The 22,980-nt window shown below is 37.6% G+C and overlaps 1 protein-coding gene across 4 annotated transcripts in view; it reads left to right on the top strand.

Moving 5' to 3' along the window:
* Positions 1-22,980, top strand: part of BCAS3 (BCAS3 microtubule associated cell migration factor) — a 370,279-nt gene that overhangs the window by 140,589 nt on the left and 206,710 nt on the right. For 2 of the 4 annotated variants that reach the window (XM_059829120.1, XM_059829118.1), the window contains exons 16-19: positions 3,815-3,859; positions 10,471-10,595; positions 11,216-11,381; positions 12,573-12,673. In XM_059829120.1, the coding sequence (XP_059685103.1) occupies positions 3,815-3,859; positions 10,471-10,595; positions 11,216-11,381; positions 12,573-12,673 (437 nt within the window). The remainder of the gene's footprint in view (positions 1-3,814; positions 3,860-10,470; positions 10,596-11,215; positions 11,382-12,572; positions 12,674-22,980) is intronic. The other 2 variants (XM_059829121.1, XM_059829119.1) reach the window with 1 other exon arrangement.

Genomic DNA, 22,980 nt, shown 5'->3' with positions numbered 1-22,980 from the left:
CAAAGGGCCTCTAACATCAATGAGTAAGGAAGCATCTTATGTTTTAAAGATTAGGGGGATGTAAGGCAGTAAGAGAGCTAGATTTAATAAGTCTTTATGTATCTGTGCCTCAGTTTCCCTCAAAATGTTAATAGTGATGCTGAATTCCTTCTCCAGTCTGGTGAATGGGATAATTCATTGCTCATTTACAAAGAGCTTATAGATTTGAAAGGGGAAGAACTGTATGATCCATCTCATGCTTGTCTATAAAAGACAGTGAATCAGAATATGTTAGAAGACAGCTTTGTGCTTTGCAATAGCTTTATAAGCGCTCCTTGTGTTTGTGGAATGAGTTGTAGTTAGTTTCCAGTTTGTAAGAATGTTGGGACACAGATGAGCTGTAATAGGAAGGAGGGAAATAGAAGATACAATAATTGCCCCAAAAGAAAAACTATTGTAAAAGTTGGCTTCTCTGACAGAAGCATTTGTTTTAACTATCTCAAGGGATATGGTCATTATATTTGTATCATACTTCATTCTCAGATTCATTATAGCTTTCATGAAACACCAGGATGTAACCTGCATTAGTTGGGTCTTGTCAAAACAGAGACATCCAGCGTACCTTATAGGAAAAGGAATAAACCTTACTTTTTTTCCATCCAAAAGATTTAGATAGTGTGTTTTTAAACATGAAAGTCTATCCGTTCTTCATCCCATCCCTCATCCCATCCCCAGCGCGGAAGGGGAGAAGTAGGTAAAATGTCTGATGCAATGTTATCATTTTAGCGTTTCTCATTGCTTATATTACGTGTACTAAAATCACTGGTATCCATTTGTTTTATTTTGACTCGGAGAGCTTAATTTATCCCAGGTTCTACTACTGAAGCAAACAAAAATAAGAAGTGCAAAGTCATGATGTCATGATACAATTAAGTAGGAAAAAGTAACTAAAATTCAAGAAAAAAATTAAGAAGTAAAGGTAAAGAATTCAGTGCAAGAGGTCAGCTTTCCTGCATGCTGAAGCCAGACGTTCTCTTGCTGGCACATTTCTCAGACGTGTTTTGTGTCACCTTTAGCTTTTATAATACATTTTGGTAATGAAGCAACTACTGTAATGGTTTGTAATTGATACGAAATACGGTTATTTGCACTAACTTTTGTTCAGATGTCACTATGAAAGGATTCTAGCAATAGCAACATAAAGCGATGAGGGTTAGACTAAGTGAGTATTGCACAGCTTATTAAGAGCTTAGTTTTTATTAAACATGATAACACAAAATCAAAGAATGTTTCAGTTTTCAGTTTGCTAAAACTCAGAATCAGATAAGAAATTCAGAAAATTCTGTTGGAATTTTGAATCAGAAATAATCTTCATTCCATAATTTGCCTTTGGAATTTCTCACTAGCTATGAGAACGGGGAATCTCAGTGAGTTTTTTGCCTTGGCAGTGCTCTGTTACCGTCACCGAGCGTAGCCATCTGGTGCTGCTTTTCAAGGTTGGGTTATCCTGTAATTTGTACATTCTCTCTCAATTAGCATACCATCCATATTACGTGAAGGAAATCATGAAAAACAACTGCTTATATATATATAAAATAGGAAAAAAATGGTCATCTTAAAAGAAATTAGGTCTCGTGAACATAAAGGAAGTGCTAAGTTGTCTCTCTCACACTGAAGGCTTTTTATTAAGACTCTACTGTAGTCTTTGGAAGTGTCATTACATTTTCTTCATGATACAAGATTTTGTATTCATGTTAAAAACAAACAAACAAACAGAACCTTCCATTGAAGCATGTACCCACCTGGGTCAATCTGCAATTAAAATAAAGAGAATTTGTTAATTTGCAAGTATAATCAGGTCAACATAGTATGTTGTGCAAAAAAAAAAGCCAATGGTATCTTCTAAAATGTTCTAATGAGCTCAGCTAAATGTCATTTGCCTGCTTCTTGCAGACAGAGAAACGGAAGCAGAGAGGAAAAAAAAATACTTACCAAAACGTCCGAGATCGTAATTTAGAAATTCTAAGCTCCCAGTCAGATTCGGCCACTCTCCAATGACTCTTCAAATTTACACTAGATAGATTCTAGGTTTTAAAACATATTGGCTATGGATGATGCAGAAGACTTAGCTTTCCATTAAATATTTAAACGGTGCGATAGTGCTGGGCTAATCTTCTGTTGAGCTGTTAGAAAGGTCTTCAGCTCAGGGACTGAATGTGTTGACTGTATAGGAGATCATACAAGTCATACAATTTAATTGGGTTTTATCACTATTCAGAGATGATACATTATGTCTAGAAAGGCAGATGGTTCTACCACATGAGTGCTCTCCCCCAAAGTGTTAACCAAACATTTATTTAAATGCAAACAGGTAAAGGCTAGTCTGTTATATAGAGTTTTTCAATATAGTTTTCTTCAATTTGGTTTTTGACCTATATTACTAATAAAAAAACATGGGGAGAGGGGAGGGCAGATTTTTTTTTCCCCTGCAATATTCTATTCTGTATTGGATTTTTGTATCTTTGGATGTAGAAGAATGTATGTCTTAGTTTTGTACCTTCACCTAAGTGTTTTTTAAGAGGATGTCTGCATTCGTTGATGTGCTCATGTCAAATTTAGTTCACAGAATTTGTTTTTATCATGCAGGTATACTTTTAATTGAGCAGGCATATGGCTGAGTGCTTCATACATCTCTCTAATAGACTTTTTTGTGTTAGTTGATTGTTTCAACTAGCCAGAATTTATCCCTGAGTCAGAGTATAAAAAGAAAAATGACACATTGGCATTTACAAAATCAATTGTTCAGCAATTTTGTGGATGATGTTACATCCCAAATGAGAATCAAAGAAGCCTTGAGCATGTGAGTAGCTCTAAATTTACCTCCTATTCCTCCTTTTCAGATTTTATGCAGATGTCAGTATGGCGATGGCTTTTTCAAGGGTGATATAAAGAACATGGGAAATTTCCATTAAAAATGCGCTAAAGTGAATGGTGTGCGATACCACTTTAAAAACTATAGGCTGTGCAAAATACTTGAACAAAAAAGAAAATAGAATCACGGTGTAGATAAATTGTTGAGTGACCAAAACCATTAAGCTCTATACCAGGTGATTTTTAACATCAAATACCATTGAAATAAGTTAGGGTTCTCTTTCCTGCATTCCACGCAAGCTTGTAAGTGGGGGAATGAGATTGCTGTGTCATACAGTTGCTAAAGATTTTTAATTTAATGGTGTGTTTCTATCCTAGGAAAAAGGCTGGGTAATTTTCTGTAAAAGGTTGTGCTTGTACCTGTTGTCATTTTTACTTAGGACTTACGTCCTTTCAGTAAATTTGTAAAACTGTCCCGCTCAGACCTTCAGTGTTTCATGGAAAACACCCACATACTTGTGCCTTTTGATGCTAATTTACTTTTTCTATTAGTTTTGACTTTAATGTCTGTTGAAGGCTCTTGACTGCTTTTGCCTCAGATTTGTCAGCAGATTTCAGGAAGGAGTCCTAAACTGTGTCCGACTTGAATTCTAACGTTAAAGCCTGCTTGCAACTGATGCCTTACGTTTGTCACAGCAGTTGTGCATGAGGAGCCAACCCCGTCAGCTCCTGCTTCTGTGGGTGGTTGCCTTGTCAGTGGGACTGTTCACGTGAGCGGTTATGTTTGTGAGTGTCAGCATGCTGGTTTCGTTAGAGGTCTACATCTCTTTCGGGGCATCATGAACGGTTATAAAAAGGTGTTTTGTTTACCTTCTGCATAATTCTTAATAGCATGATATACAGTGTACTTGTTGGTAATGGAGTTTTCATCTAATTTCTGTGCATTTTTCCCCTTTACGTGAAGACCTTACCTGTTTGGAGCAGGATGTTTTTCCATAAAAGCTCCATGGTGAGTTCCCAGTTCAAACCCAGCATGCCTATAATTCATTTGCTGTCCTCACTGAAAATAATTCTGTGCTTAGACTTTTTAATTTTGGATTAATTTATTTTTTTTTTTAGTTTGTTTACTTGCATGGCTGATCCATAGGTGGAAGCACTGCATAATTTCACTTTTAAACTATGAATGCGTGTTCACCATCAAGCATTGTCAAAGAAATGCATTCACTTTTTTCTTTTTTACCTTTGAGAGGGCATTTAATTTTTAAGTAGCAGAGACATTATTTCCCAGTGAGCAAAAATGATTGCAATGTATTTCCAAAACAAGCCTCTCTTTCCTATATAGCTTCCTTTATTATTGTAGCGCTAAGTTGCTTACAGACAGAAAACATCAATGATGACATCTCAAAAATAAGCCAGGTTAGCAGTGAGTAGACGATAAAATACTGCAGTAAGAGAGATGAAGCAAGTAAAATGGGCGCTGCAAAAAAAAAACCAAAAAAAAAACCCTACAGTTCTGTTAAAATCAGGATATTTGAATTAATAAGGCATTTTGGTTTTAATATGGAAAATTGCAGCATGTTACAAAAATACAGACAGAAGGAAAAACAAGTTTTAACAAGTTGCGCTATGGTGGAGCTTGGTTCAGTATTCATGCAGTGCTACATAACCTCCAGTCACCATTTTATAATGAGATGGGGGTTAGGTGGTTGAAGTTTTAGGCAACAAGAATGGAAGAAGTTTGAACATCTTACAAGTTTCTTAGAAAATTTGGAAACTTTTGGCTAGGAGGGATTTTTTTTTTTTTTAGTGGTTTTTTTGAAGTTTAGCCAAGGATACTTATTAGCTATGTCTATGAGTATCTGTTAGAATATTTGTATGTGGCTCTTGTTTCTACTACTAGAAGTTTGTTCCACATTTATCGCCCCCTTATGCCTCTGTCAAAATACTATCTTCAGCAGAAAGAACTTCTTAAGAGCTTCGTTAGTATACAGACTTCTTAAGAGAATGGCAGAGAACAGCTGATGAGGGGTGTGGGAGCTCTACCAAAGACAGGAAAAGCGAAGGCGCTGACTATGACACTAAAGGAAAGAAGGTGACATTCCCTTATTCCTAGAGTGTATCTGGTCCCTGAAGTGGTCTGATGGTGATCTAAGAACTGAAAAGGCTCTGGAAGAAGAGTTCTGAAAGTGGATTGTCTTAGCAAATGGATGTTTCACTCACCCCCTGCATGAAGAGACGCTTGTCAACCAGAAATGATTTTAGATTGAGGCAAGATTAAAAGGCCTAGATTAAAGAGGGGAATATATGAAATAGACTCAAAAATTGTTGCCTGTCTTTCACAAGACTCTTTTGTGGTTTGTTTAATGCCAGTGCTAGCTCAAAAATACGGTCTTTACTAGCCTACAGAGAAATTAAGATAAAAAACACACTTTGGGTGGGGGAAGAAGTCATGTTGTTTCCATTAAGGTCTTAATGAGACCGAAAATTATGTAAACAAAATGAATGGAGATTTGACAGCTTGTTGCCTGGCAAATAAAGGAGCCTACCATTTCTTTTCTTGCTTTATTCATGATTTGACAACTGGAAACATGTCTTTGTTTTCTTGTTTTAGGCACAATGATAAATTAATTAAAATTTATGTGTTTTGAGACAGATAAGGCTTTTTCAGTAATTTTGTGTGTAATTGCAAATTTCATGCAGTATTTTTCTCCTGATACTTTTGTTGCTGCTTATGTAGTCTAGATAAAACTTTTCCCTTCAGAAATCATACATGTTTCTATTTCAGTGGATTTAGCTGTGGAGTTGTGGATAAGTGCTTTTGGTTTTATGAATCTGATGTGTGAATCTGAGCCTTTTCATTGGGAATATAAAACCAGTGTGATTCTCAATCTTTGCAGACTCTTACTATTTAATTGATAATATTTGAATTTGTAAATCAGTTCCTTCATACCATATATATGCAATTGATTTATTTTTTTAAAGTCATGTCACTTGTTTAACTATGAACTTAGAGACAAATTTAAGAGCCGGCAGTTATTTTATGAGACATAAAGCTCATTGAGGAACACTCCATCTCTGTGCTGCGTAGCCTCTGGTTTTCAAAATATTTTAATAGTATTAGTACTTATTAATGCTTTCGTACCTTAAGTAGAAAAATAAATAATAATAAAAATGAAAACTAGTTAAAATATTGTCATTAGTTATGATTTTTGTAAAAAGCTAACACAATACATTTCCAGATACTGTGGCAGAGTTTGATTCATTACGAAAGTCAACAAGTGGTAGCACTGAATTGTTTCAGTAGCTCTTAATCTTTTCTTACTGCATTGTCAACATGAAAGAACTTGCATGCTATTGCTGAGTCTCTTGATTTTTTTATTTTTTTTTAAGATCCGACAAAGTGATGTCTTAATTTTCTTCTTTAGTTTGCTCCCATCACTTTTTGTGCCATTTCGGTAGAAAATGCTTACGTATGTTTTTCATTGGATATGTATACATCTACATCTCAGTGCTTCTGGATTTAAAATGGAAATAATCCTCCAAAATTATGATGGAGAAGTTGAATTATTATCAACAACACAAATTTCCCCAAATATTGTGTTATTTAGCTGGAGTTTGGGATTAACTTGACTTCCAGTCGGTGACTTTGTCATTGAATTCAGCTGGGGTAGGTGAATGGCAACTGTTGGTAACTGAAATGACATGAACATGGTCTTCAGTTGAGGCACAGCTCTTACGAAATTTATAGCAGAACAAGAACTACGTAATTGGAAGGCTTTTTTATTACTAGCGTACTCCTGCTGTAGGTTTCTGCACAGATACAGCTGGCATAAAAATATTGCTGTGTCTCATTGAATTCTTGGTGTAGTTACACAGCTGGGTAGACCTAGAGAGGAAAAAGTGCGCTGCCTTCTCATCCTCCTTACATCTTAAATATAGTGCCGTTGTTTCTCGGTGTGGAAGATTGAAACTATAAGGGTGAACGTTTTGGTCCCATTACCTTCACTTTCTTGTTTTTAGTGTTGATTCCCAACAACCTGCACTTCTTCCTGCATTGCAACCCCTTTCACTGAAAATACGGTACATTCTTTTGAAAGTTAGTATATTGTGAAGATTCTTTTAAATTGACTGTTTTTAAAAGTGAGGCCAAATGTGCCTTAATTTCAGTTCTTGGAATAATTTATGAAGTGCTGACAGGCTAAGAGCAAGTAAAGAGCAGGAGTTCATAGCAGAAACAAGTCATTCACCACCTACCTTCAACATTATTGTTTTGTTATCATTTATAAAGCTGAGAGGGTGTTTGCATCTACACAATAATGAGAATTTATAGTTTCCAAGTTGTTAAAATATCACAATGACATGAAAATATATTTTTCTAATGGCATTACTGTTACTGAAAATAACTGGGCTTTTGAGGAAAGAAATTTGAGTTGGAATGTATTGATGAAAGCTCAGGGATAAAGTAAAATGGTGGTAAAATGAAAGATTCCTTAGTTACAATAGTTTTCAGAATAGACTTGTTGGCATATCGGCAGTTTTTTCAGAAATGTGTCTGAATCGATATGATGCACTAGTAATTTTTTTGTTTGTCTTTATGTTTTAGCAGGACTAAGTTTAACCACATGAGTAGTCATGTTTTACAAGGTCTGCGCTTTCTGTCTACAAAACATCATTCTGGAAGGAAAATGTTTTGGCACTGAAACCAACACTTAAATGCCTGCCTTGAAAGATGTACATCTTAAAGACATGGTGTAAATAGAACGTAGCTTAGATCATTTCCTCTAAGGTTGTTTATAACTGTATTCGGTTGAGCGTAGGTCTTTGGGACGAAGTGCGTGGAGAACCCTGCAAAAGTGTATTGTTAGAGTACCTGATTCCCTTCTGCTTAACGGCTTGAAGGAATGGTTGAAGTCAATTACGTCTCTGTAGATGTTTACTCCAGTTTGTAGTTGAGAATAGCATTTACTCTCAGTTTTTTTTCCATTTTAAATTACTTTAATAACCTCAGATTGTGTTGAGTAAAAATCCAGAATATTAAGAATATTAGGATGGTATAGAAAGATTCTCTTTTCGAGAGTTTGTAAGAGGAAGTGAATACGGCTGAGACATACCTGTACTCGTAGTTCACTTTGTATTGATTGATGGGCAACACTGTCCTTCCGAACCATCTTGTTCTATATTAAAAACAATAATGTATTGATTGAAGTATAGATCAGTAAGCAACAAGACTCTAATTAGTGTGTACATTTACATTTTCATTTCTGAAGGAATACTAGTGTTTGAATATTTGGAAGGTGAGAGCTAAAAATAGTTATTGATGCACGGTTTGTTACAGAACTGGTTTAAAATACTGTTTCTGTGACAGATGACTATTTCAAAATGAAAGAAATCTATTCTGAATTTTTCTGAGCATCTAATAAATACTTAATATGTTAATATAAATTTAAATATTGTGATATAAATGGTGAAGTGCCACTGCAAGCAAGGTAATACATTTATAGTCAGGCACATGTCGGAACGTAGATTTCTGACCCAGTACTCTGCAGGTGTAGTTTTAATAGTTGGCTATTAAGTGCTTTGTGGTGGTTCAATATCAGAGTTACTGACTATAAATGGCAATTGCTCTTTTGGGAGGTTCTAGATTCTCCTGCATGTATGAGAGCTTCAGGACTGATCTGAGTCCATGAAAGTTTATCTGAATCTTTCCAATGACTCTGGTCAGTGTGGCAGAATTCCTTTTGAAAGGTCTTGGGGTGTTTTTTGGGGTTTATTTCTTGTGAATGAAGCGTGTGACCGTAGGCTTGCCGTGTGTGTGATTTATGGCCAGTAGCTTAGCCCCTCTGTGCCTCAGTGAGCCCGTCTGTAAAACTGGCAGAGTAATAGTGCACAAGGTGTTAGGAAGCTCAGTTACACTTTCTGTAAATCCCTTTCAGAAACCTGGCTGAAAATACAGTGCGAATGCAAGCAATTAGTCTTTTCTCCCATTTTCCTAAATGACCTAATTTCTGGTATGCTATACAAAAAGTATTTGCTGCTTTAGGTGAGTTCAAGTTGAAGGCAATTTTAAATGTTCCAAGTTGCATGACAGTAATGAAGGAGGCTATATGCTTTTAACCATATGCCGTATTTTCCACGTGTCACTTACTACACCTAGTTTTTGGAAGGAAATGAAGTGTTTGAGATCGGTGCGAGTTTTGCCATTTATTTCCGTGAGATCAGGACTGAGCTGTAAGGGACCAAGACATAGGTCTTTGGAGAGGTGCAGTCTCTGCAGCCAGGTGCAGGAGTTTTAGAGAAGCCCAGCTTGTAGAATCATTTTGGTTTAACTTGCTTTTCTTATGTTATTTTTATATTACGTTCATTCATAATCTGTTCTTGCTTTAATATCCCTATTGGTTCATTCTGTTGAACCACTTCACCTGTATACAAGTGATTTGTCATTACCAAAAAAAAAGGGTAGTATGAATTAAGTGCCATTATAATTATGCATAGTGTTTGAATTGCTTTCTGCTGATTTAAAATATTTTTCTGCTGCTTAATTCCATCATAATACTGGAATAATTTGTGTGCACATACCTATATGCACACACGCACTTACTAGAATTGAGGATCGTAACTTAAAAATGACCGAGTTAATGTGATGGTGTAATCACAGGCTGATATAATGTGGAACAAGAAATTAATAGAAGAAAAGGGAGAGGAGGGAGAGGTAGCAAGGGAAGGGAGCAGTGAAATTGAGTAGAGAGAGAAATATCAAATAATCTAATTAAAAAGACTGGAAAAAGGGAACATGGAGAAGGAGGAATCCCACGTGAACTTCTCAAACAGCTTTTCTCTTAAGGAAAGGGTGAAATCCTGGTTTAATGAATTGAGGAAATGGGCAATGCTCTGAAAATAGTTTTGAGTTTATATCTTCACATTCCTGTAAGGGGGAGCACTAAATGAAGTTTCAATGAAACGTAATTATAAACCGCTGTATCTGCTACATGCACATTGTGGTGTTTCAGAGGAGAGTGCATCTTAATCTTTTTTTACATGATATAATTACTGATTTGTTTTAGCACGTAGCTCATGAGTGTATGCATTGTTTCCCCTTCCTTGTATCCTCCGCATGTTGTTCCCTCTTACCCTTTTGCCCCTGTCACGTGTATCCTGGTGGTTTCAATGGCATCAGGACTGTGCTGAGTTACAACTGATCAGCAGTCAATGTTGGCATCTTTTGTAAGTCTCTTTTGAAAATGCAAAAAAATATCAACCACCTGGTATGACTGACCCAGAATCTGTATTTTCATTCCCAAAGGACTTAGGATTGTAAATGTTTGTATTCACTTCAGAAGTTGTTTCTATTGAATGCAAATACTCAATATTGGGTCTTTTAAACAGTCCAACCAATTCTCCATGATGAGCCAGTGCTGTTCTTCAAGTTAATGAGTTCAGTGATCAAGGGGAATTAGGGACCTATTATCGACAAACACTAAGCATGTGTAAATCCTGCTAAATCTTATGGGAACTGCAGATATTCACCACTTCTGAATTAATATCTTAGAATGACTGTTAAGCAAGGGACATCTTAATTTTTGAGAATTAACATTCATAATTTTATTTTGTTCTTTCTTTAAGCAAATCCAAACCAGCTCCACAGATTTCACCCAGTAAGTCTGTGGGAGGAGAGTTTTGTGTCGCTGCAGTCTTTGGATCATCAAGGTCATGGTTTGCAAACAATCCTGGTCTGAAAAGAGAAAAAGGTTAGTGTATTACAAAAATAGGACTTGCATTTAAATTTAAATTCTCTATTTTATTTTCTCATTTTGTGATAACTTCTGAGCAGATGGTGCTTATCTGTAGATTTTGTTCCTTAAACTCAGCGACAGTGGAGATTTTTTGGAACATGGTTGGGGTGCTTTTGCTAAATAGGACAATTTACAAGAAATATTAATTAGTGAAATAAATAATTGATCTTTTATTATGATATAATGACAGAAAACAAATTCTGATAGTTTAGTCCAAAGATACTGTGTGAAGTTTCACTGAAAAAGCTGTGAGGTAAAGGTGAGACACCTTTGCTAAAGCAAATGTACAGATGTATGTTTGGCGATGTGTAATTACATGAACATACCTTGGTGAGAAACTCTGTTCAACCTTCTCTTATGTAACATGTTCATTTTTTTTGAAAGAAGGGGAAAATTGTGTGCTTTGTACATTTTTCTCTTTGTCTCTCCAGCCCTTTCACTTCTAATTCACATTTTTGACTGCAAGCATATAAAGGCAAGAGACTTAAAAGAATAAGTAGTCTACTATTTCTGTAAACTTTTTTTCTGTTTCTGCTGTGCTGTTGCAATAAGATTTTCTTTCTTCTCCCAAACAGATCAATCAAAACAGTTTGTAGTGGAGTCGTTGTATATTATCAGTTGTTACGGTAGCCTGGTGGAGCACGTATTGGAACCACGTCCGCTCAGCACTGCTCCGAAGATTAGTGATGACACACCTTTGGAAATGATGACATGCCCAAGAGCCAGCTGGACGTTGGTTAGGTAGCTCATTCCTTTTACTTTTTCTTCTTTTTTTGTCCAGAAAATGATCATGAGGTTTTTGTTTGGTTTTTTTTAAGGGCTGAATGAACTGCATCATGATTTTCACCCATATTTTTATCTTAAAGTTTATCTTTAAGACTCTTAAAATTTTCCATTGAAAGAGAGGACGCTCAATAGCAAATTCAAGCCTACCTTTTCATGTAGTTCTGTTGGTGCTTATGTGTCTGAATGGGAGCTAACCATTTAAATACTTCTGTAGGCATGGAGCTACATGAACATGTTAATGGATCAATAGAGATCCTTATCAATGAGTGATTTGAGATGATCAGATTGTAATTTAGCTTTTTATATAAGGAATGGAAACAATTATTTTAATGGTGTTAAAGTACAGAATTCTGCCATGAGACATGAGTGAGGTTTCCACGATGAAGCATTGCAAAGAATTAGGCGAGTTATCCTGTAAGTAGCTGAAGGTAGCATTTCTTAAGACAGCTGAAGAAATGATTCCTGACATGTGGAAGAAAGTAAACAAAAATTGATGAGGAAGTGTTGTCAGTGCTTTTGACGTTTTAAAATATTTTTCTATCGATTTTTCTTGTCTCCTATATTCCTTAGTGCTGCTTATGGCTGGACTAGATTGATCAATACTTGATTTACCAAGCTATTTAGGAATGGCCCACCCTAATTAAAATTACAATACAGACTTCTAGACCATTATTGTTGAAATGAGTAGGTTGTCATGGAATTGAAAATTCTAATTGGATCAATAGTCCATAACTTTACACAGCTTTATTTTCACAGTTTGTAAATGCTCAATGACTTTACAGTATCAAAGCAATGCTAGTTAACAGAACAGAAAAGTTCCCCAGCTTCTGTTGTGTGTTTATATAACGTCAGCATGACATACAATGCTCCTAAACGTATTTACCAACTTAATCCAAACCGCCGTCGTCATTTTTTTTGCGCAATACATGCTGCAGTCAACAAACAAGTATTGTCTTTGCCTCACAGTCTGCGCGATTTGGTCATGCTGTTCAACCGCCTGTGGTGTATTGCAGTGTTTGAACAAGCTAATTTAAATAATTACAAACATTTTGTGAGCTTGTATAGATAATTACATGTGATGACAGAAACACTGATTTACATTCTCTGTATTAGCTTAAATATTAATAGTCTTGTGTTTTACCTCAGAACTCCTCAGTGGAATGAACTCCAACCACCATTTAATGCAAACCATCCACTGCTCCTGGCTGCAGATGCCGTACAGTACTACCAGTATCTTCTTGCTGGCTGTAAGTAGCTGACAACTTTTTGTCTTGTCTTATGTGCCCGTTTTCAGCCGAGTGTGACTTTCTGAGTTGGTTTTTCATTTATTTCAGTACACGTTCTACCCCAGAATAGGGCTTCATGTAACCAACTGTGTTAGTAATGGTAGAGTAGCAAATATAGTTTCTTTTTGATATGAATCAAAGTTGTGAGGCTATCATACAGCCAAAATGTGAGTGCTTGGCAGGCTTTGCAAGTGTGACCCACTAGATCCCCTAAAGTCTTCAGCATTTCTTCACCTCATTTCTCCTCACGCTTTTAGCCATTTCCTCTCGTGAGTTCAACACTCAGTGACAAGTGAGTGCATCTGCATTTTCCCTCTCCCCTGGAACTCCTGATTGCTGGGCTACTTCCAACCCGAATCTCAGGCAGCTGCTTCACGCGGGAGCCTTGGCATCGCTTCCAGGGGCGGCTGCCCACCTGCCTCGTCCTGTGTCTTATCAGGGAGCCAATATGCGTGGCATTGCATATTCAGAAACATTTATATATCTATATCTATAGATATATGATATATGTATATGATATATGTATAAACCCATGTATTTTATGTTGCTTTTATAGATAAATGAGTATTTATGTTATTTTTTCTTTTGACAATTCAAAAAAGAGAAGAATATTAACAGTCAGTAGCAAGTCTCTCCTTTTTTATCCAGGGCGTAGTCAAGATCAAAGTGATGTAACAGTCAAAGTTTCAGGAGGGAACAACTCTTGGCACATGTAAAGGTACTCGTGGGGAAACTAGGCCCTCTGCACAGTTGTCAGTGCAGCTAATGCCAGCATGTTATGTGACACAGGCATTTTAAAATGCAGAAAGTGGACATCTGGGCCAAAAGGCAGTATGTCTGAATGTGACTGGTAAAAGCGACACTGGCGCCAGATTAGAGCTGTTGCTTCTACCTGTCCATCTGCTGCACGTGCTCCGAGCTCAAAATGCTGTGGAAACCTACAAGGTTAGGGTCTTCCTTTTTCCATGCTGCACAGAAAAAGGAAGAAAATTCAAAGGGTAGAAAAGAATATGAAAAAGTAACTAACAGCGCACAACACTGCGTTAGATGTGCCTTTCGGCTAGAGTTTTTTGCTAGATTCCTGCATTATTTTACTTTCACTTATAGGTATGTGACTTCTGCTCTCAGATAAAAGGTCGTTGCAGGGATGTATTTTGGTTGTCTAATATTTTACTATACAAATGCAGATCACTATTTTCAAATGAGTATGTCTAAAATGAGGTGTGCAAGCCTATACTCAAATTTTCATATCAATATTTTGAAGCATTGTGTACAATTGGGTCAAGAAGTATATTTGTAGTTTATATAAGAGCCTTTAATAGACACTATTAACTAGAGCTCATAGGTCTAATTTCATAATGTAGTTTAAGGTAACTGCTGCCACATAGTTTATTTATGTTGCAAATAATTAATTTTGGTATTTATAATTTTTATCCATTGCTTATGCACCTGTTGCTGATGATGACATTAAATAACTTCTATGATAAGGAGATAAAAAAGGCAAACAGGCTCATTCACAGAAACTGCAGTGTTTCAATAAGTCGTGTTTAGCTAGATACATTTGCAAAGAAAAACATAATCTGTTTCCTGCCACCAAGGAGGTGGAGTTAAGACCCTTTTCCAGCCCTTTCCTTTAATATATATCCTCTTGGCCAGTTAGTAGTTAAAATATCTGTGTAAGACAAAGCACTAGAATAAAAAGATGCTGTCCATTGCTGTGTGCATTTATCGTTCTTTAGGGCTGTCAAAGCTATTGCTTTGCAGAATTATCTAACCAGGCTATCAAACATAGCGTCTTCAGGGAAAACAGCAATACTGAGTAGTCTTGAAACAGTCTCCAAAACTAGCTTTAATTCACAAACACCACCTATGTTTGTGAGGCCTTGCAGCTTGCCTGTTCGGGCCGGATTTCTTCCCTCCCCCTCGCCCTCCCCAAATTCTCTGCTCTAGTTGTAGATGTCTTTATCATCCACATTGGTTTCAGCTATTTCCCCTGCGTATTATCAAGCGTATAAATATATAAATTGTTGTATGTAGTATGCAGTTATTGCAGCGTGGATCCAAGAGGACAGAATGCTGACTGGAGAGTTTTGGACATTTTGTAAAAGTAGTTTGTCTGCTTTTTAGTTTCTATTGAGATTAAAAGCAATGTATTGCATAGATACGGTCTGAACAAAAGCCCTTCTGTGAGCGTCAGTGCTTTTATACGCAGATCACATTTATCCCACATACTGAAATCAGGGATGGATGTGGTTCCCTCTGTGTATTTTATTAACAGCTCAAATACTATGCATTTCAAATGTTTTTGCACTTTTCTTCCTTTTTAAAGGAAGAAGAATGAGTGGTAGCTAGATTCCAACAAAATAATGAATTTGTATTATTTGAATTACAGTGAAGAATTTTAATTCAGGTTTTAATTCACATAATAGGAATTCATTAAGATGGGTGTGGAACGTAAAGAAAAACAGAATAATCAACACTAAAGACAAAAAAGAATCCAGAGAACATAGTAAAAGTGCATTAACAGAGAACTCTGTGTATAGCTGATATTCTTTGAAGTTTTATTGTCTTCTGGATTTACTCTAGCTGAAGCTACTCAGTGACATTTCTGAAAAAATGGAGTCAAACCAGGATTCACACGGAAGAGTCCGAGGCACCTGTTAGCTTTCCCCTGGTAAAGACACGCACGCTAACCCGAAGTTCTCTGGCTCTGCTTACCTGCAGTAATGTAATGGGTTGACATTAGCTGAAGCCCGTGGTTTGATGTGCTATCGCTTCCGTCAGTACGTTTAATTGCCAGCAAATGGCTAAATAGGGGTTTAGGGTGAATGTTACATCCGTCTGCCACGTTAGTGGTAAGAGGAATTCTGGCGCCGTTTCAGGGTCACTATTTGTATCTGTCTATCAGAGGTAGAATACAGCAGTTTCTCTCAGTTTCTGTATAGCATTTCTGCCAATTGTTTGGCTCCATTAAGTGTGCAGGGGAAATAAAAGCCTGAATGACCAAGTCACAAGGGGGTATGGATAGACCCTTTCTTTGTCCACACTCAGAACATTGCATTAGGTCTCATTATCCATTTATAATAAGTGACCTTTGCCCCCTGGGTCATTGAAAAATACTCAGTGTGCTTTTTAGCACAGAGTACCTCTGTCAGCAGACGGACAGAACAATGAAACGTCTGGCGGTCTGGTTAGAGGGCTGTACTGTGCAGGTTTTCATAAATATCCAGTTTGATGCCAAAACACAGGGCCAAAATCTTCCTTAGTCTCTGAAAAGTATAAAGTAGGCCAGGGAGTTCTTGTGATAAAAAGAGAATATTCTAGAAATACTGCATGTAGTTACTTACACACAGTTCAGCTTTGAATATTTTTAAAGAATCTTAAAGTTATATTCACAGCTAATAAGGAAGTAACAAGGAACCATTGTTTGAAGAAATATTTTGTACAACAAGTGTCCAAGACCTTTATCCCAAGGGTATTTGTAAGTGGATTAGCACAGCTGTTTCACTGCTTTGAGGTCATCTGTGACATCTGCTGCAGAAACCTGGCTCAGAGTATGCAGTTCCTATCTACCTGAGCGCTTTATCACGGCCGGGGCTGGTGCAGAGAGGTGAGAAAGTGGGTAGGGAGAGATTTGGACCTTTTTGTAAGTTCACAGCTTGAAAGTGAACTTGCATGTTAAATTCCACGACCTGCTGGCCCGCAGGAAGCGTCGGTATCCTGCTCCTAACTGTTTCAGGCTTTTTGCAGTTGGTCAGAGTAAAAATAACCAGCCCCAAGAACCTCCTCGCCTTCTGGCAGAGCAGATTTCAGACTTACTTCTGTTTTCATAAGAGTTCATCCTGCAAAGTCTCAGATGTAGTACAGTCCTCAGGTCTTCAGTGGTGGGTATTAGGTGCTAAATGTTCCTCTCCTACCCTTCTCAGATTTAATACGTAATATTTAACCTTATTTGTGCCTTTAGTATTCCCTCTTTATTTGCCTGTGTTCTGAGCAACTCCTGAATCTAATCACAGCAGAGGAAGGAAGTGTGAGTCACATTTTAATCTTCCTAGATATTTTTCCTATAATCTAGAGACTGTCACCTGGTAGAGGTAGACTGTCATAGCAGACTTGACAGTGGGAGGAGAGTTGTGCGAGGCACTGCATGCGTACACGGGAGGGTTTCTGGTGTCTGCAGGAACTTGCAATGTAAAGGACTCGGCTTTCTTCAGACAATTGCCAAGTTTCATCTTTACTTATTCTTTAAATACTACTTGCTTCCTGCTATTTAGTACTTAGAAATTAAGACGCTTCTGGTAGCAAACTCTTGAGGCATGCTGTTAAGATGTACTTTTCACATCTGTGACAATCAGCTGTTTGTGTTCAGTTTTTTTCTAAGGAATACTTTTCACTTTACTACCATAACCCAAAGTTACATATTTGATTGACTTAACTCGTGTTGCTTTTGTCTGACTTGTGTATCTTCCATTTTTGCATGTTTGAATTAATAGAGACGTGTGCATGGGACATAATGGAATTGCAATGAAAATAGCTAACTCTGCATAACAGCAGAAAGTCTTACATCCTCATTTCATACTTCTTATTTCCTTTCTTCCTTACGCCTCCTCTTTGAATTTGCTTTTTCATTGTGCTGGAGGAATGGACTGTAGTTGAGAGATCTGAAACATGGACAATTAATACATTAATGAAAAAACCCTTGAAATCAGACCACAAATTGCCAAAAAAAGGTATGGAATAAAATGAGATATGATTGCTGTCCTCTGGCTCTGGAAGGGGCACCTTCACATTCCAGGCAAGAGTTTTGGCTCATCAGGACCAATTTCATGGAGATGACCTGCAGTTGTCAGAAGCAGGCCAATGACAAAAATTAATATATTAACTGGTATGCAGTACTCTTTGACAAATTGCTTACTAAATACATCAAAATTGATTGGACATTCTGTGTTTAAATTGACAAATGACTGCATTAGGGAAAGGAGGGAAATCCATTAATTACAGCTGCCCTCAACCATAGGAAATGTAATCGTGTAAATATAGATTTTGTTAAAACAAAAGTCTCTACTTCACTATAGTGTTGCTGGTAAGTGTACTTGCACCTCTTTGCTATTAAACCTCCAATAGGAGGTTTTGAAGACAGATCTTTGCAATTGGCTTTTAAATAATCAAAGACCATTTCTGTTGTGTTAAAAGGAATGATGCAGTGTTTCTTTATCCCACTCTGACCGCTTCTGGAAATTGTTTCTCTCTCGGAAAAATGGACACGTAGCTGAGGCTTCTGCTGTCTCATGAACTGTTTATTCTAAATGCGATGTTGTTCATATTCCACGATGGTAGGATTCGAACCAGTACTCTGTATTCTCGTTCTTTGTTCCTGTACTGGTCTCCAAGTAATTCTCGCTGGGCTGTTACTTATTTCTGAGTAAGAATTTGCACTTGAGTTAGGCCTGAAGATATAATCAGTTTTATAGACTTCGTTAAGGGATTCTTGAAAAGATTAAGGTCTGTATTTATAGCTGCCTTTGACTTTTGGCTGTTACAACAGATTTTCATTTCTGGGCCGACTGTTGTACGCGTTTTACTGAAAACGGCTTTCATTAGAAGTCAAACTTAGTAACTATTCATTGTCTTCAAAGGGAGGGGGTTAGCCTTTCCTCACTGTTTGTTTGGGCTAAATGATAACACAATTTATACAGATAATCTCTGTAACTCTGACATCATGTTTGCACTTCCTGCTCCCTCTAATGAAAGCTGGGCACCCTGAGCAAGGCTTTTGTCTCTAAGCAACACTGCGATTCTTTATGGCCTATTTTGTATTCCTTTCATACATTCCGTTGATGGAAATAAAAATTCCATACATAGAGCTAGTGAATATTGTGCAGTGGACAGCAGGACTGAGAGTAAGAGTGGAGAGTGTATTAAATAACTGTGTGAATATGTGCTATGAAGACAGATACTATGAAAAACAAGCTGCGATGCGTGTAATCATAGCCAAACTGCTGCCATACGAGTTACAGCGAGCAGACCCAGTAAGGAATCCGGTCATTCTGGTCTGCACGCCTTTCTCCGTGCACAGCAGAGCGCGATGGTGGTCTGGTAACAGGCTAATGAACCGGGGCTGATCATTATATTTAGTGTTCTACCACTTTTCAGCCTTCTACCTCTGTTTTTCTTCTTGCACTCTTTTGTGTGTGCATATTTAATAGTGTATTCTTTCTCTTTCACTAATATAAGAGAGTGTATGTTATGGTACGTACCCCGCTGTATACATAACGATCGTGTGTGTGTGTAGCATGTTCTGTGGGGCAAGAGCTGTATCTTGCTATGTGTATGGTCAATGTCTATCACAACGGAGCTCGATTTCAAATAATAAAACTGATCAAAACCAGAGCCCGTTCTGTAACAACAATTACGCTATCCTGTAGTTACGAGGTGTTCAAAGCCTTTTTGCTCCGTTTCTGTGACATCTCTGCGTGGCCATGGTCAGACGCGAGTTTGGAGTAGTTTCAGCAGTTAGTGCTCTCAGCTGCCCATTACTCTGTCTCTGCTGGGCTTTACTGGTTCTGCAGCAGCGCTGGTAGCACTCGAGAGCAAAGCTGGCCAGTTTAACAAAATGCACCGATGAAGGCTATCTAAACAAAGCTCTCTGACCTTACCCTGAAGTGGGTGAAGCCCGCTTGAGTTTATATGAGCTGCCATGCTGTGAAGCCTGGAGAGGAGCTGGAACAAGCAGTGGTGTGGGAGTTAACATTTTAAACCGCCAGCATTTTTATGTACTGATCATATGAAAGTTGCCTAAACCACTGGCCTTTCAGATGTACCTGTGCACCACAGATGAGGGCCTTTCCACAAAACTCTGTCGATTGAGTGTTACGGGCTTAAAACTGCAGGGACATATATGCCATTCGTGAAAAGTCGGAGTGACGGAGACAGGCGCTGCAGAGCTACGGGCGAGCTGCAGGACGGCAAACAGGGGAGGCTGCTTCACCTGGGCTGAGCGGATGTAAACCCAGCCTTTTGGTAGACTGAGTGAGTCCCTGATCACAAGACGTGTTACGTTTCGATGATTCTGCCAGGTTTTCCCCCGCCTATTCTCAGCAAGAGTATTGCAGCTAACCCTTTGTTAGTTGTTAGCACAATCCACTTAAAGATGGGAAACTGCGTTGTTTTGGTATTTTGTGTACAAGCAGCACACGGCTGAGAGTTCATGTAGTTACTTGGGTACATCTGTTTAACTTTATTATCCAGATGGGAGATTTTTTTTCTGTTTTCTAGATTCTCAGTTTGCCATTATTATTCTTTCTACTTGAAATTGCCTCTAGCTAAGTGTATAATTTTCATAAAATTCTACTTTGTTATTACCATGTAATGAAAAATCCAACATACTTTTTAAAAGAACTTCCTGGGTCTCCGCATCAGTAGTTTCAAAGGAGTTGTGCAGATGTCCTGTAAAAATCCAGATGCTTGGGGAAAAATTTATAATTCCTTGAAATTTTGAGGAGGCTGTTTCTATACAGAAAAAAGAGTTTCAGGATTTCAGAAAATTAATTCTTCAGTGTTTATCTTGACTCAGGGGTTCTCTCCAAATATTACATGAAAATATGAGAGCATATATATGAACATATAACTATAAGTGATACAGGTAAAATACGTTGTAGAAGAATTTTGGCAATTTAAAAAAAAATTTCGTATTTGGAAATTTTTACTGTGTTTAAAAACTGTAGCAGATCTTAAATATATATAATTTACAAATATATATATAAGTTCATATATATTTTATGACTACAGTTAAAAAATTTCCAGTGAAACTGATTCCAAGCATGCATTTCTCTTCCAGAGTTGTTAGATGTCTTTGGGGTTTTCTGGCAGTAGTCACAAACAGTGAAAATGGAATTTTCAGGTTTGCTTCTTACACTTGGAGGCGTAACAGATTGCAAGCTAATCTGGATCACCTTCCTGTTCCAGAAAAGATGTTTCTAATGAAATTGTAGTTCATGGTATTTTTTTAAGGGAAAACTAGGTTTCCCTAAAACTGTAACCTGCACTTCCTGCTCCCTATAGGAAACAGGATTAAGTGGTAAAGGGAAGCAAATTTAATTTCTGGCTGAGCACAGGACTGATTGGGGTAAATAGGAACAGGGCAGATGTCATTTCATGAAAGAGCTGCATCATTGCATACGAGCAGTGAAGTAAATCATGATACGTTCTCCAGCCGTAATTGGTGTTTGTGAAATAATATAGAGGAGGTGGATAAAAATTAACTCTGTAAGGTGCATTGGATGCTGCCAATGTATGTTAAGTTTTTGATGCATATATACACCTGGGCATTTGCATGGCTTCATCAGGTTACTGAGTACTTGCCCATCTTAATCCATATTTTATAAACTAAATGCTGGAAACAGCACTGCATATAGGAATTAAAATACTTTCAGATGTGTACAAACAACAATAATGAACAAGGGCACATGCTGAAATAGTTCTTTACTATTCTTACATGGTCATCTGGAACTTCTTAGAGAGGGGTCCATCAACACGAAGGGGTCAGTTTTCAAAGCAGTGTACAGGGATTTAGCCGCGCGACTCCTATTGACGTTAATGGGAGTCAAACGGGTAAATCCCCACGCACCGCTTTGAAAATTTACTACTAAGCCTCTTGACTTCTCACTACATACTTTGATTGTAACAGTAATCCATGGTTAACATAATTTTCCCGACAATAATGTCAAACATACTTTTGAAGTCAGTGAATTATAGAAATAGTTACCTCTTCCATAATTCTTTAAAGATGGCCATCAGATGGCTTTCGCCATAGGTTCGTGCAGTTGAAATTATTCTTCAACTCAGGAAAGAATATATATGTTATCCTTTGGTACAGAACCGATAGTCTGCTCACAGTCTGAGCATTTCAAGTGTTGAACAGCCTTAAGATGCTCCGTACTGTGAGTGATATCAGGTTCTAGCTCTGCTCAGCTTCAAGTGTTCATTGTAGTTGACTGGTTTCCTACGGGGACTTTAGAAAAGGAATCGGGAGTTAAGCTCAGTGAACGTATAGCAGTCTTGCAGTGCAACCAGGAGTAATGGTGAAGCCTGAACACCTAATCAGCACCTTTTAGGCGGAAAAAAAGAAAAGCCAGGCTGTTGACTGTCAGACCAGTGCAAAGTAAGGAGCAAGTAAAGCAGTCATCAGAGCTGGGAAGATCTAAGGAGAATTCATATCCTGATTACAGACCTACTTAGTCCTTTAAGATTAAAGTGCTGATACAGGGAATAGATGGTCTATAAAGCACCTAATAAACTGTGGGCAATATACAAATAACGAATGAATAAATCTAGAAGTCAATTGGTGGTGTGAAATAACTGTTAGGCTGGCTAAACTCCTGGTTTACAGGGGTTTTTTAGCTTAATTTTATGATGTTTAGCATACAAGAATCTCAGAAAGTCCTAACGGGAAAAAAATGAGTGGGGAGAAGTTTTGGGTAAAAGAGGATATTTTAATTTGCATGGCATGCTCCTGCAGAAGTTTACAAGCTGAAAAATGCATTAAAACCAGAACTTTGTTCAGTAACATACAGCCACAAGTAAAAATACATAGAGCATATCACCAAACTACAAACAGTTTATTTTAAACGTGGCTGTAAGCATTCTGTCTAAAACGAAAATCTGGTCTTCACTTTGTTGTCAGACTGGAGCAGAGGTAGAGCCAGCAGGCATAGAGCTGTGCTGTAAGAGATGATTTAGGAACATGCATGCAATAAAACTCGCTAAGCAGTTGTTGGACTTGAGCTACATGGCAAATCTGACTGTGGGATACTGAAACCAACCTCCTATGGAATAAAGGTGGACCTGTTGAATTTGAAGTGGCTGCATGCAGACCTAAACCAGAATTGGCACATTCTACTTGTCGTGGGTAACACGATGTAACTGATGCACCAGCAGTTCCAGAAGTAGCATGAAGTAAATCATTCCAATTGTGGGGCTTAATTTTGAGAGAAGTACTCCTGAAGCTTGTTGACAAGCATGTGATTACCTCAGGTCTCTCAACCACCTATGATCATTTTAGATGTAGCTTAGGAACCACAGAAAAAGCGTCAAAATCAGATGTTAGTGTGTGATTTGTAGGAAACCAAGGGATATGTAATTTTCATTCTGCATACCTGTTTGCCGTGCACATCGCTAGAGACTGCGCGTGGACGCAGGATAGACTTCAGAGTTAATGAATTAGTTAAGAATACATTGTTTCTGTTTCTACTAGATTTTAGAATCTTATT

Source organism: Gavia stellata, chromosome 25 (assembly GCF_030936135.1).
Source record: "Gavia stellata isolate bGavSte3 chromosome 25, bGavSte3.hap2, whole genome shotgun sequence".
Lineage (NCBI taxonomy): Eukaryota > Metazoa > Chordata > Aves > Gaviiformes > Gaviidae > Gavia > Gavia stellata.
The sequence above is the reverse complement of the archived record's forward strand: the minus strand, read 5'-3'. Positions and strand labels throughout refer to the sequence as shown.